Source organism: Rhinolophus ferrumequinum, chromosome 2 (assembly GCF_004115265.2).
Source record: "Rhinolophus ferrumequinum isolate MPI-CBG mRhiFer1 chromosome 2, mRhiFer1_v1.p, whole genome shotgun sequence".
In the NCBI taxonomy this organism is placed as follows: domain Eukaryota; kingdom Metazoa; phylum Chordata; class Mammalia; order Chiroptera; family Rhinolophidae; genus Rhinolophus; species Rhinolophus ferrumequinum.
The window spans coordinates 106,239,390-106,253,586 of record NC_046285.1 but is presented as its reverse complement, the minus strand read 5'-3'; the positions used below and the strand labels follow the sequence as shown (position 1 = coordinate 106,253,586).

Genomic DNA, 14,197 nt, shown 5'->3' with positions numbered 1-14,197 from the left:
CTTGTTTTCTCCTGTTTACCACAGGGGTCTCTAAGCCCAGCCTGCACCCAGAGCAGCCACCTGTGTGACACAGGGGTGTATATAGCAGGCTTCCCGGCAGGCCTCGGGCACACTCAAAGAGGCCGCAGACTGTCTGCTGAAGGAAAATTCCATGTTGGCATGTTCAGAGAGAACGTTAAAAACTGAGCAAAGGCTAAACCCTTCTGTTTTCTCAAAGATGGGAGAAAGAAATGGGGAAGGATATGCAGTAGTTCTCAGAAAGTCTAGCTACACCCAGCAGGAGGGTAGGCCCAGTGCACCCTCTTCAGTTGTCTTCCCGCCCAGGAGGTGTGGTTTTAAGGACACAGTGAAATGAGCTTGCAAGCTGAGAAGGAGCATGCAATGGGGGCAGGGGAGGGAGCGGGGCAGGGGGCACTCCCACTTTTTCCAGCCTCTGGCCCCAGGGAGGCCCTAATGATTGTCCCCAAGGTGTCTCCCTGATGTGAGAGGCCAATTGTAGTGACCTTGACGGAGGGAGGGCCTGCAGAGGTAGGGAGGCACGGTGCACGCCACCCCTCTCTGCCTGTCACATCGGAGGACTGCAGGGGCCTTCAGTGCTGTGCCTTTGCAGAGCCGGCTCACTGCTCTGTCCCGGGTGGGAGGGAAGCCCAGTGCCCAGGCTGGGCTCAAGCTCAGGGACCTGGGAGCTGATGCAGCTCATGGGTTCAGCCCCTTCTGGGTTCTGCTCACCTCGAGAGGGAGCCAAACTTCCCAGAGGTGATGCTCCCCCCAAGGCAGCTGCCTACAGAGGCCTCAGCAGAGAAAGGGGTTTCCCCGGACCTAGATCAATGAATGAGGGGTGTTCCTCCGCTCTGCGTCACAGAGACCACTGCAGGGCGAGGGGGCTGGACAGGAAGCTCAGCGAGCCGCATGTACTGGGGCCTCGGCATTTTTCAAGGTCATGGCCAACATTATTAACAAGGCAGCAGGAAGTGGGTGAGGCGTCTGGGAGAATGGAGGAAAACCACAAAACTTGAAGGCAGTTCAACGTAGAACATGAACGTTACCGAGACAGAACGGTGACTGTTTACAGTTGGGGTTAAGCCAGAACACTAACAAACCTGAACTCTTCCTAGATGTACAGCAAATGTATTCAAAATACAACCTCAGCATCCATTTCACCTCGCAAAAGTCAAGCACACCATTTGGAGTTTGAGGCATTTAACAGTGAACACAAGAAAAAGCTTTATATAAAGTATTTTATTAGTGGTCTTCATTTCTTAAAAGTAACTTTATATTCATATGCTCTGTACCTCCCCCCACCCCACTGGGCTGTTTTTCTTTTTTTTGTTTTTACTTTTTGTCACATTCAAATTTAACTGGCGTTGGATGGAAGCCTTAGCGTGTTTTGACTATGCTTTTGCCATCTGCACGGCAGGCCTGAAGTCAGGGCATTTTCCTTTCCTTCTCGGAGTAAAGCATGAAAAAGGCAGCACTCCACCGAGACAGGAGTGAGCTGAGCCCCCAGGCCAGCAGCGCCCGGGCCAGCTCTGGTGCCCTATGCAAGGCGGTTGACGGGGCAGGGCGAGCGCCATCCTCCCATCTCAGCTGTGTGGTGACAGCAAGTCCAGAATGAATAGCAGCCGTTAAGCTAGTATTGCATTTTATATCTAAAAAGTATTTTCATGTCCATTTGTACACTATGAACGGAGGCAATGTGGCAAAGCAAAAAGGTGACACTTTGGGGTCAGCCTGGGGCTCGAATTCCAACTCCGCTCTTTCCTGGCCCTGGGATGGAGGACCTTCCTGCCCCTCTCCCAGCCTCTGCATCCTGCACCTCCAGAGTGAGCAGTGTGACGCAGTCATGGGTCCCCTCCTGCCTGCCGCACTGGAGGGCAGGCCCGTGGCTGAGGCCCCTCCCCCTGAGACCCCAGTGCCTAGAACAGCACCAAGCACGTGGGGTAGTCAATCCACGGTTACTGAGTAAACAAACAAAGGGATTCGTAAGGCACGCAGACAGTGCCCAGAATCTCAGAAGGAAAGATGCGCAACACCTTGAAGCTCAACTTTTTCTCCTCTCAGCACAACAACCAAAGGTGACTCTACCTCACGACAGGGCCTGCCCCTGACCTCCTGGCAGTGCCTTTCTCAGGTGGGAAAAGGATCTTTCCGTGGTTCTCCAGGGTGAGGTTTTACCTAAAAGCTTATGTCCCTTTTCCTGGTCCCCTTTTACTTAAAAACTTAAGTCCCCGCCAGGTGACTTATCAGATTCCAGCATCTTCCTTGTAAATGTTTACACCGGTTTTCTTCCCTTCCCGGGGAGAGTGTCTCACTTCACCCACAGAAGAACTTTGGGAGAATTGAATTCTCCAGCTGATATTCAGGAAGCATACGAGAAAGGGGGGCACGAAATGCCCTGACAGGGACAGAGCTGAGAGTCTCCCAAGCAGGGGCAGATGCCGTCATGAGAGGGGCAGGGGTTGGAATCCCAGGGTGCCCCCTTCTCTCCGACAAGTTTTATTTGAAAGTGGAATTCTGGGCCATTTTCACCTCTGCCAACAGCTGGAGAGACCAGGCATCTTTTTAGCCAAGCTTTCTTTCATCCTTCTAAATCAAGATGCTCAATCCGAGAAGAAAGGACTATTAGAATGATTACATTCTGAAATCACTTACAAGAATTAGAATTGGGAAGCTGGACTATTTAAATGCTAATGTATGAAAGACAGCTACCTACCTCTCAGACACAACTGGTTAGAAAAATAAGTCAACCAGTTGCTTGGATGTGATCTTAGGCCCTTGGAATAAGGTGTTTTATCAAATTACCCTAAAACAAAAAGCGGAGGGCAAATATCTGGAGATCCAAACAGAGTAGCAGCATTGGAGTAAATGTTGGGAAGGGTCTCTAATGAAAAAACTCAAGCAGGTGGGCGGGGGGGAGTGGACATTTGCTGCGGGTGACAGACACACTCATTCAGCATGGCTTTAGGTCCTTGTAGGAGAATCACCCTGAGGTGCTGACAGTATACTCACTACACTCTAGTTAGCAGCCTTAAAAAATAACCCCTGTGTTACTTTGCTCGTGGGTTTTCCTTCTAGCAGTCTGGCAGCCCTCACGTCCCCCAAGATCTGCCCTTTGGGGGACCTCAATCAGTTCCTCATCTATTCAGGGATGAATATAATCTGCTAACAGTGGAAAACCGAAATGCAGGACACATGAACCCCTACGGAAATCCTTCCTTCTGAGGGCTGAGGTGTGCTTGGGAACTAGATTTTCAATCTAGAGGAATCTCACTGTTTCCTTCCACAATTTCTGAGACCCTGGGCTCAGCGAATGGGATGAAGCTGCCTGTGGAGCGAAGGGCGTCGACCCTACTCAGTGTGGTTCCTGGCACGCTGTCCTCACTAGGGTCACAGAGCCACAGCCAACAGGAAGGGCTTACCGGGAGGGGCAGAGGTCTTTAAATACTGACCTCGCCTGATGTAACTCAGGCGTGATCAAGACTTTCTCGTCTTCCCGACTCTGTATTTCCCCAGGCTGTTCCCATGTGTGACGTCTTACAGGCAAATGTGTCTGGAAATTAAATGAAGACTTTTTATAAAAGCTAAGTTTGACCCTGGTTAAATAACTGAGTCTGGAAGGCAAAGCTATATTTGTGTAGGACACGCAAACTGAAAAGTACATTTCAATATATCTTGACTATGTTTCCTAAAAAGGATCTAAGGGTGAAAAGAGGATCTCTCAGCATTTGCACATCAAATCCATGTGTAAGTAAAAATTTAACTCTTTGTTCTCTGGAGTAGGCAATAAGAGGTTTGGGAGCAGAACCAAGGAATCTTAGAGCTGAAAATGGCCTTGAAGAATATCTAGTGCTACCATTTACAGAAGAAGACACCGAGGGTCAGAGAGGTTCATGAATTTGCCTACAAAAATACCATCTTCCATAGGAGACCCTGACTCCAGGACAGTGACGTTCTGGAAGGGGAAAGCAGTTCCGTTTTCCTTCAGATGACCGTCTTTGGCCAGAACCGCTTCCCACCCTGCAGTCACACTGCCTCTGACAGCACGGGTGCCCTGTTGGGAAGTGCAGGCTGTTTACCCTGCAGATGCGCCCCCTGTTCCTGTGTGAGGGAGAGTCACTGATGTGATTACATCACTGGCAAGAAGGGGTGTCCAGTCTGAGGAGGCTACACCAACCCAGCACTGAGAAAGGGGTGCAGCTGAGGGCCGCAAGAGCTACCCTGAGGAAACGGACCCTCGCGGCTCCAAGGGCACTGCTTGATGGAGCTGTGGACGCCTTGGCCTCACTAAGTGTCTGCGGTTTCTTGCAAAGGCCTTAGGTTCTAATAAGGCCTCAGTGTCTTCCCCTGTCATGTAGTTAGTCTTCTCCCAGCCATACCTGCAGACCCCTCAGCGTTCATACCTGGAAGTCCCTAAGCCCAGCTTTCGCAAGTTCAGCGGAGGTAGCTGATGTGAGATATGAGGAAAGGGAAATGTTTGTAAAAACTCAACGGGGTTGATCTGGAATTTTCTGAGGCAAAATTAAGGTGCTCAGAGAGTTAGGAAGAAAGAAGCAATGTATTTGGCTTAAAATAAAAAGTATGGGGAGAAATAAAAGACTTTGAAAGAATTGGCCAATTTCACCTTACAGCGTTTTGTACAACTTTTTGAAATGTCTGCACGGCTTAGCACACCACACGCAGTTCCAGAGTCTCCTCTCCGCCTGACACCTGCCTTGACATCTTCTCCTGAGTTCTGTCTATAAATGAGGCCAGCTCAGCGATTCTGCGAAACTCCTCATACCTCTAAACAAAGTATGTTATTTACCCTGAATAATTCTCTTTAACAAGTTCTAAAAAGATACAGCTTCTTAAAATTAACGAAATTCATCGACTTTTGGCTTGGAAAATGACTGCTTGTTGGAAAAAGAGACAAACCGTAGAAAGACGAAAACTATGAAAAACAACAGTCATAAGATGGCACCGCTCAACCCTTTGCCTTTCTCCCCCAGGACGGCTCCCTGCACAGCGGCCAGCTGAAGGGCTGCTCCTTTCCCCATCCGAGACCAGTGTCACCTGGGTCATAAGGAAGAATTTTACTGAGGAGGCCTCTTCTCACCAGCTTGGTTGCAGTTTTAACTTCTGCCCCAGTTGTGGTATTTTTAAATTCTGCATGTAAAAAAATTCCTTTCTACATCTTCTTCCTAGTTAAAGCTAGAAAGGGTAATGGAGAGAAGACCCGACCCAGCTGGGCAGGGCAGTTGAACACTTGGCACCCGCAAACCAGGCGTGGGGGCTCGGGTTGGGTCACAGTTGTCCCTTTGTCTGCAGGCACAGGCTTGCCGCCATGATTCTACAAGTTGCCCTTGGCCGCAATGTCTATTTCTCTTCTTTTGTGGGATGCAGGTGCTTTACCTCTCTGCCCGGATTTTGTACCTCAGGACAAAATAGGCGATGAGACGCAGGGAGATGAAGAAAATGCCCAGGACGATGAAGTCCAGGTAGAGTTTGGCGTTCTCCACGTCCAGCTCTCTCAGAATGGCCTCCGACTTCTGAAAGTGGCAGGTGTCGTCAATGTCACAGTGCAGGTCCTCTCGGTCGAGGCCATAGATGGAGAGGATGACCCCTTCGAACCCATACCTGGGGAGGAAAGCGCCCCTGTGAGGAAGGCTGTGTCCAGGTGACCAGACGCCTCCCCACGGCCCCTGCCCCGCCTCTGTCTGCCGAGGGAAGAAAAGCAGTCGCCTTCTCCGGCCTCCCAGGTGGCTCCCTTCCTGAACGGGCTGAAACCTTCCCTAACCTGCCAGCATCTTCCCAACACAAACACAGGCAACAGCTTCACTACATTTTTTCCAGTTTCATTTTCTCCAGAATCTCCACCAAAAAACCATACTGAAGGAAGTGTAGGCAGTTGTTCAGCTATGAAATGAATGGAGAGCCACTTTTGTTACGTGTGATATTACAAACTGTTTTAAAGTTGGAAATAATAAAGAGTCGGACAGGCTTCCACGCCCTGTGCAGCACTTTAATAAAAGATTCCTGTGCCGTCTACCCTTCTGCTCCAGCCCTACATGGTCAGAACAGAAACGCGAATTCTGAGAAGAAAGACGTGGGTTTCAGATTTCTTGGTATTGGCGCGCACACAGGTTGCTGAAACTCTGTACAGGCGCTTTCTTCCCATTCTGTTTTCCCGAACAATACACCTGGGTCTGAACTGACATTCTAGAAAAGAAAAGCTTGTTCCCGACTGTGTGTCACGTGGACCTGCTACAGCTGAGCAGAAAAGCTCTAAAGATAAGCATGCCCGAGGACCAAGGGCCAAACAACCTGGGCACAGAGCACAACATCTGATGGCAAGCGCCTGAGTGCGGGATACTCTTGTCCAAAGATATTCGGATGCTTACATCATGACTTGTTTTCCCCTGGATTTCCTTTTAGGGTTTATGACACTCAGAAACCCGTATAAGCACTGCTTGTTTCAGAGAAGGTTGATGTGCCTAAAAGGTGGGAACGCTCCCCGCCCCCCAAGCAGTTCTCCAAAGCCCCAGAATACAGGGCGCACCCGGGCTTCTTCGGGCCTGAATCACTGGTACTTATCTTCTCCTTGTGTGTGTGTGGTGGGGAGTGTGGGGCACACGACACTAGGAAAAGATAAAAGTCACCAGGAATCATGACGGCATTTAGCCGACAGCCTGGACGTGGCTTTGTGAGCATCTCCACAACCGTCCCCTTCCTTCTGTCATCGTGAAGCCCCAAGTTACAGCCCCCCCCGCCCCCCGACACCCATGCTACCTGACGTAGGAGATGTAGGACATCCACTGCAGGTAGGTTGGGATGGTGTCAAAACTGACGAAAAATCCTGAGAAGAGTAGGACAGGGATGGCCGTCACAGGACCCACGAAGGTTGCCACCTAGTGGGGGAGGGGCATAAAGAGAGCTCATAGTCCCATCCAGCTTCCTCCTCATGTGGCCCCCGGACGCCATATTCCTGGACAGCCATGTGGGCAGCTGGGAAAGGACCAGCTTTCAGGATGGATCTTACAAGGGCCAGGGTGGCACAGAGACGTGTCTGGTTTGAGGAGTAAGCAGCCTGTTTGAGGTTACATGATTCACCACAGATCTGGCTGTTTTTAAGGAACAGCCTGGCCTGAGTCTCCCTGAAGCCACAGAGGTGCAGAAGCTGCAAATGCATGTGAGTTTGACAGGTTGGGGGACAGGGTGGTACCAGGTGTAGAAGGGGCACATGGAGAGACTTGGAGTGGGGTGGTAATGAGGGGCTTTAAGGGGTGGCCAATTAGATCCCCCCTTGGTCTCCAGAACTAGGCCTCCAAGCCAGCTGCGTGACCCTGATCAAATCATGTTGCCTCTTTGGGCCTCAGTGTCCTCACATGTAAGATGGGCTTATCCTTGGGACTAAAGAAGCTATTAGGTGGAAAGCATGGAGAACAGCACCTGGCATACAGTAGGAGCCACGTAGGGGCACCTGTGCTGTTGATGTGCCAATCCTGACCAGCCAGGACAATGCAAGTCCTGCCCTGGGGTTTGACCTGGTGAAGCTGGTCTAGGAAGTTACGGCAGAACCAGGAGGAGGGGAGGAGCTGAGTGTCAGCCTTGGCAGAGAAGGGAGGTCTATCCCATGATGTTTCCTGGGCTGGTACCTGCAGGGACGTGGAGGCAGCTCCGATCAGCAGGCCCAGGGACTGCGCCACCAGTGAGGTCATGGTGCCCAGCGCGGCAAACAGGACGAACCGCACAGCGTCAGACGGCTGCGACGTCATCCAGTACACGATGCTGCAGTAGGCCACTGGGAACATGATCTGGAAAAACAGGGGCCATCACCTCAGGGAAGCAGCTCGGCCTCTCTCACCCGGGTCTACAAGGTATGACGGAGAATTCTTGCCCCTCTTCAAGTACACGCCCTTCACTTATGTACCTGGAAGGGGACGTCGGCCATGGTCTTGGCCAGGTAGTAGGCCTTCAGGCTGTACCAGTAATTCAGGTGTTCCCGAAGAAACACTCCCATCTCCAGGGGAACTAGGAGACAAGGGAATGGAAGACGGTCAAGCCAACGTGCCCGTGTGCCCGGGCCCTGTGCAGGCTGGCACTGGGCTCTCTGTGCCCCGGCTGGCCTTTGTTATAGCGTGGCCGGCGTGCGCCTTTCCACACTTATAGTTCTCGGGGTGGGGATGGAAAGGGGTGGAATGAGTGACCAGCTGGGGCCATGGCCGACCATTTTAATTACACCAAGAGTCATCGAGTGGAGAACATCTATGCAGGGACTGAGCGTTATTTTAGTGATTCACGTAAGAAATTTACTGCCTAACTTATTCTCCTGGAATAACTGAAACAGTGTCATTCCTTCCCGTGGGCAAGACCTTGACAGCTGGTCTTGGAAATTCTGGCCCATTTAGAGAGGCGACGTGGGGTGGAGGAAGTGCTTATGCTGGAGTTCTGCTGAAGCCAACGCTTCTCCACTCTGAGCCCAGAGGGTCCCAGCGTGCTCTACTCTGCAAACAATCAGGACGGGCACGGAAATCCACCCAGACTGGCATTATCCACTCACTGCTTGGCTGTACTGGGGCTGTCTTAATCATGAGACGAGGGAAGCAGTAGAATTTGAGGGGCCCCTGATTAGAAAGCCTTTTAGAAATCTGTGTCATCTGCCTTCCACCACGCTGAGAACCCCCGTTCCCCCCCTCAGGGCTTCATTCCTTTGGCTTGAACATGGTATGTATTTTCTTGTCTAACAGAAATTACAATAACACCTACCTCTGTCAACAAAGAAAATGGTATTTATGAAAAATAAAAACATGACACTGTGTGTTCAGAAAACCCATCTCTTGGCCAAGCCATGACATCAGTCACGGGGTGGAGGGACAGACAATGGAGGAGAGGTGGGTCTGTGGCCAGTCAGACACTCACAGGTGAGCACGGTGGGCATGAGGGCCGCGAACATGAGGAACAGCATGGAGAAGAAGAGGAACCCGGAGTTACTCAGCACTTTCTTGGCTTCGTTCCCAATCCCCAGGTAGAGCAGGCCGATGAGCAGGCCGATGCCGATGTGGGACGTGATCCGCAGGTGTGTCAGGACCTGGTGGGGACACAGCTCTTACTCACATGCCGGGAGTGCAGCTCGGGCAGTGACAGAACCGGGGGCCAAGGCCTCCGGAGGCAGAACTGTGCTTCCCATGGCCCTTCTCCTCCAGAAAGACAAAGCAACTCTCACACACACGCACACACACACACACACACACACACACACACAGAGCATTTTGTTGCTGTTAAAACAGAACTATTCCAAAATGGCAACCTTCAGAGGAAAGGACAAGAGACAATGGTGGGGGGTTGGACAGAGGAAGGACAGATCAAAGGCCTACTCTTGAAGAGCTCCAGCCTGGGTTACTACAAGCCCCTCCATCTTTCAAACTCGGTCCCAGAGGCCCACGGAACACCACCCCCCAAGCAGGTTGTCAGATTGTCCACGCTAAAGGGTGGATTTTATCATGGTTCCTAACCATTCGCTACCTCCTCCCTGAAAAGCCTCAGTGCAAGTTGCCGTGCCTCCCTGAGGGAGGAACACAACCCCTGGTGTCACGCTTGGCCCCATGACTGACTTTGGCCAGTGGGACGTGAGCACGAGTGACACATTGCCGCCATGAACCAGAAGTTTTAAGGGCTGCCATTTCATTCCTTTCTTGCACTTCCCCTTTGTCACATTCTAGAAAGGACCTGTTCCTCCATGCTGGGTCCCAGGGTGAGAAGATGTGGGGCAGAGTCATAACACTCAGCCACCAACAGATAACAGGAGCGCGACAGGCATCTTCACTGTCACAGCCACCTGGCATTTGGGGAGTGTTTGTTACAGCAGCATCACAGAGTGAAAGCTGACAAGTGCAATGGAGGAACAACTATCTGGAAGTTCAGTCAGGAAAAACAAACCAGAAAACGGCCGACAGCTTCCTTTACTACGAGAGACGATTGAGAGCAAGCTTACCGAATCCCTCATGATACTGAGAAAAGTCCGTTTGAAGAGGATGCAGAACTGGGTGAGGCAGCTGGCTGAGAAGCTGTGACAGCCTTCCATGGACGTGGAGTCCTGAGGACATACCCGAGAAGGGAGAGGAGGTGAGACTCCTAGCCTGTGACACGTTTCCGTGCAGCCGGCTGCAATGCAGCACACGGCTGTCCCGGGAACCGGGGGTGGGCATTACCTTTCTGAGCCCCTTTAATCGTTTTGCCTGCTTTACCTCTTCAGAGGGCCGGTGCCATAGGAAGGGGTTCACCTCAGCATCCCCCCCAGGCTCTCTCCTGTAGTCGGAGTCACACATGCCCTCCCGGACGGCTCTCACCAGGCGGCCGTTCTGATCACCATACTCGCCGGACGCCACCTCCATGACTGCGTGAGACACAGATGTATGTGGTCAGCCAGGCCCCAGGACAGGCGCCCAAGATTACTAATGTGAATTGGGGGTCCCTTTCATTTCTCAACAACACAGTCATGAGTCCAGCGGGAATATTCTTAAGTGATTACAGAGGAGCTGCTGGACGACGATCACATGTCCAAATCACTTAGCAGCCAATGTTCTTTCGGTTCTAAAATGCCCAGCAAGGCCATTTCTCACGAGCATCCCCTACTACCTTAGGCGCCCATCCCATGCTGGTTGGATACCTGCAACAGGCACTCAAGCCTCTGCATTGGAGCTGGTGGATGAGTGAATGGAGCAGGAGTCCTGATTGGAGAGCTAGCATTTTGCACATGGGGTCTGGCATGAGTGATGAGAGTGGTGGCAGTGCAGCGGGACCATGGAGAAAGGGGTACCCGGGGTCCCGAGGTGTGCTTGGCACCCTGGGAACATTGAGGTCGGGGACCATCAGCCCCAACTCTGAGATCCCCGGGGAGCGTCTCCTCCACTGGCCTGGGCATCAGGCCACACAGCACTCCAGACCCGTTCCAGGTCCCACTCTGCCCACTTCTCTCCTGGTTCTACACCCCCAGGGTGACCGCGGCTCTTCCCTATCCGCCCGCCTGCTCTCTCCCAGTCCATCTTCCCTCTCGTTCCCCACATCCTCCCTGGCGAGCCCTCCAGCCCTCACCTCAATAGCATCCCAGCTAATGCCCGGAGTCCCAGGCTTTGATTTCAGGCTGCACGGCCCTCTGGCAAAGGCGGCTCTCTGGTCTCCCCAGGCCTGAACCGGAGTCCAAGTCTCCCCAGTCTGGTCAGAACCAGGATACGGTGACCCCACCAGGACCTCATCACCACCGGTGCCATATGAGCCCAGCACCACCTCCTCCACTGGTCACTCACACTCACCCCTCCAAAGGGCCACTCTGTCCTCACCTCATCTTCAGGTGACATTAAGGAAATAGAAGCCACACTCTAACCTTTCTGGGACCTCCCCGAAGTCCGATGCACCCTATTTCTCCTCCTGTCTGCCCTTCCCCCAAAGTTCTCACCTCTTTACGGGCTTTGGACCTCACCGCCCTCCCCCTGCTCAGCAGCACCTGTCCACACTTCTCTCTCCTGAATGAACATGCAACGGCAAACCCGCCACACTCACTGCCTCTCCAAGGTGCTCGAGCCTGCCCTTTAAACAAAGCCCTCACCTCCCTCCAGATCAAAGCCCACTTCTCGTAAGAGAAGCATTTCCCAGGAACAGTGGCTCATGGAACACAATTTGGGAGCTGATGTTGCAGCAAATAAGGAACCCTAGGAGATGTTTGAACGAAAAACAACAGAGCAAGAAGAGCTAATGGCCAAGGAGGAGGGTTGGAGTGGGGCCAATACTGTTTCCTGAAAATTCATGTGCACCTGGAACCTCAGAATGTGACCTTATTTGGAAAAGGTTCTTTGCAGGTATAATTGGATGAAATTATCCTGGATTTAGGATGGGCCCCCTGATTCCAATGAATGGTGTCCTTATAAGAACACAGAGGTCACAGAGTTAAAAGCCATGGGAACACAGAGGCAGAGATTGGAGTGATGGGACCACAACCCGAGGGATACTGCAGCCACCAGAAGCAGGAAGAGGCAGGCAGGACGCTCCCCTGGAGCCCTGGGAGGAAACCTGGCCCTGTCCACACCTTGACTTCCGGCCTCCAGAAATTCAAGGGAATGAATTCCTGCTGTTTAGGCCGCTCAGTCTGTGGTGCTTTGTAGCAGCCACCCCAGGAAGGCAGGATGGAATAGCAAGGACGGGACCCCAAGTACAGTGACCAAAGGGGAGAATGGGACTGGTTGGGGATGAACAACCCGGGGGACTAGTAAATATGAAGCTTGAGAGAAAGAGAAGGCAAGAGGAACAGAGCAGGATTAGGGAGGAGCAGATCTTTCTTTTAAAAGGTTATTTCTTTTTAGAAATAACTTCCTTTAAACAGGGGCCTGACACAACAAAAGGTTAGGAAATGTTATGCCTAGCAACAGCTCCCCTGTAATAGTTCCCAGATATTTTTATCTGGCGGAAAGACAACCTTTTTTTCTGATCTTAAAAATTTCACCACGGGATGTCACTTGAACCATTTGTAGATAATCAAGTAGTTCCTGACTTGGGGGTTCAGGTAAAAGTGGAAAAAGCAAGAATGGGAAAAACAAAACAACAACAAAAAAGACCCTTGTTTTTCCTTCTGGCTGGTAAAGGCTCTACTTACCAAAATCGGCTGGGTTGTGGTAGGTTGGGCAGTTCAGACCTAAATCCCTCAAATATGGTACAAGATTGGAGACTTTTCCCCGGTACACACATTGTCCTTGACTAAGGACATAAAGCTGGAAAAAAGCAAGGAGAGGGAAAACATCAAGCCTACCTGCCTCTGTAAAGCAACAGGTGCTCTCAATCCACCCATCCTTCTACCCGTCTTTCATCCATCCATCCACCCACGAAACCATCCACCCTTCCACCCATCCATCCACCCACCTACCCATCTAACCACCAACCACCCAATCTCTCTCTCTCTCTCTCTCTCTCTCTCTCTCTCTCTCTCTCTCTCTCTCTCTCTCTCTCTCTCCATTACCTCCTAAGGACTTTTCAAGTTCAAAGAGAAATCCATGATAAGTCAGGACAATTAAAGATATCATGTGGCCAGGACTAATTGTATTATATTGCTTTTTTCCACACTAACAATCTACTAAGGAAAGATTTTGGAGCCATACATATTTTAACTCTTTGGGCTTTTTTTGTTTTTGCTCATAATATTAAAACCTAAAATTTATAAAATATATTATACAAATAAAATAACCTGTCATTTAATTCACTAAAACAGGTGACCCCCCCATTGTAACAGGGGAGGTAATGAGGCCTCAGTGTTGCCAGGGGCTCACAGCAGACCCTGTGGCCAGATGTCAGCCCAGAGAGAGGACCCTGACCAGCTCATCCTACCCCTTCCTGCCCCCACAGACCCAGCCACCTTAGTCGTTTATGGCTCCAAAGTTTTATGAAACAGAGCACTGAAGGCCACTCAGAAATGAAGGCACCCCTACGAGCCAACGGGAGTCGGTTTCTCCCTGGTGGACCCCGCAGGGCCTGTGTACCTGGTCAAACAGCTCGAAGAGCTTGGCACTGGGCTGGTGGATGGTGCAGATGATGGACCGTCCTCCCTGAGCCAGTCCTTTCATCAGGGAGACCACCTGGAAACAGGAGGCGCTGTCCAGGCCACTGCAAGTCAAGGGGCACCATGAGATGCCTGTGGGACTCCCAAACCATGCCCACGTTCAAAGCTCACTGGGTAGGTCTGTGTCCATGGGTGTCTCCCAGACTCAGACAGGGAGAGGGGGGCAAGTGAGGCTTCTGCTCTGTGACCCCGAAACAGAAGGAGAAAGAGATGGGGAAGGCAGGGCACACAGCTCCCCCTCCTGAGGCTACAGTAGGGGCCCCGTAAAAACTGCTGGCGGAGGGGGCAGGGTTTGTCCCTAGGTGCTCCTGAATACCTTGTGGGCTCATCAAAGAACATGACAGGAGGGTTGTTCACCAGCTCCAGCGCGATGGCCAGGCGCTTCCGCTGGCCGCCCGAGAGGCTTCCGGTCCGCGTGTTGGCACAAGACAGCAAGCCCAGAGCCGTCAGGATCTCCTTGACCTGCGGGGAGAGCAGAGTGGCCGTCAGGGACCTCCCCCAACACCTTGCCACCACCAGGGCCCACGTGGAAACCTGTCACCTCCCCAGCCCGGCTCCCAGACACACAGACGGATGTGCCCCTTCACCCAGAGATGAACGGATCATCAGGTTTCTGAA

General features: G+C 51.8%; 1 protein-coding gene across 4 annotated transcripts in view; it reads right to left on the bottom strand.

Moving 5' to 3' along the window:
- Positions 1-4,043: 4,043 nt before the first annotated feature.
- Positions 4,044-14,197, bottom strand: part of ABCG1 (ATP binding cassette subfamily G member 1) — a 60,576-nt gene continuing 50,422 nt past the window's right edge. For 3 of the 4 annotated variants that reach the window (XM_033126595.1, XM_033126576.1, XM_033126604.1), the window contains exons 6-15: positions 13,896-14,041; positions 13,500-13,623; positions 12,623-12,737; positions 10,188-10,372; positions 9,971-10,072; positions 8,899-9,067; positions 7,910-8,010; positions 7,635-7,793; positions 6,769-6,887; positions 4,044-5,616 (exon numbers count right to left, since the gene is read on the bottom strand). In XM_033126595.1, coding sequence (XP_032982486.1) covers positions 5,388-5,616; positions 6,769-6,887; positions 7,635-7,793; positions 7,910-8,010; positions 8,899-9,067; positions 9,971-10,072; positions 10,188-10,372; positions 12,623-12,737; positions 13,500-13,623; positions 13,896-14,041 — 1,449 coding nt within the window. In that variant the 3' untranslated portion in view covers positions 4,044-5,387. The remainder of the gene's footprint in view (positions 5,617-6,768; positions 6,888-7,634; positions 7,794-7,909; positions 8,011-8,898; positions 9,068-9,970; positions 10,073-10,187; positions 10,373-12,622; positions 12,738-13,499; positions 13,624-13,895; positions 14,042-14,197) is intronic. The other variant, XM_033126587.1, reaches the window with a different exon arrangement.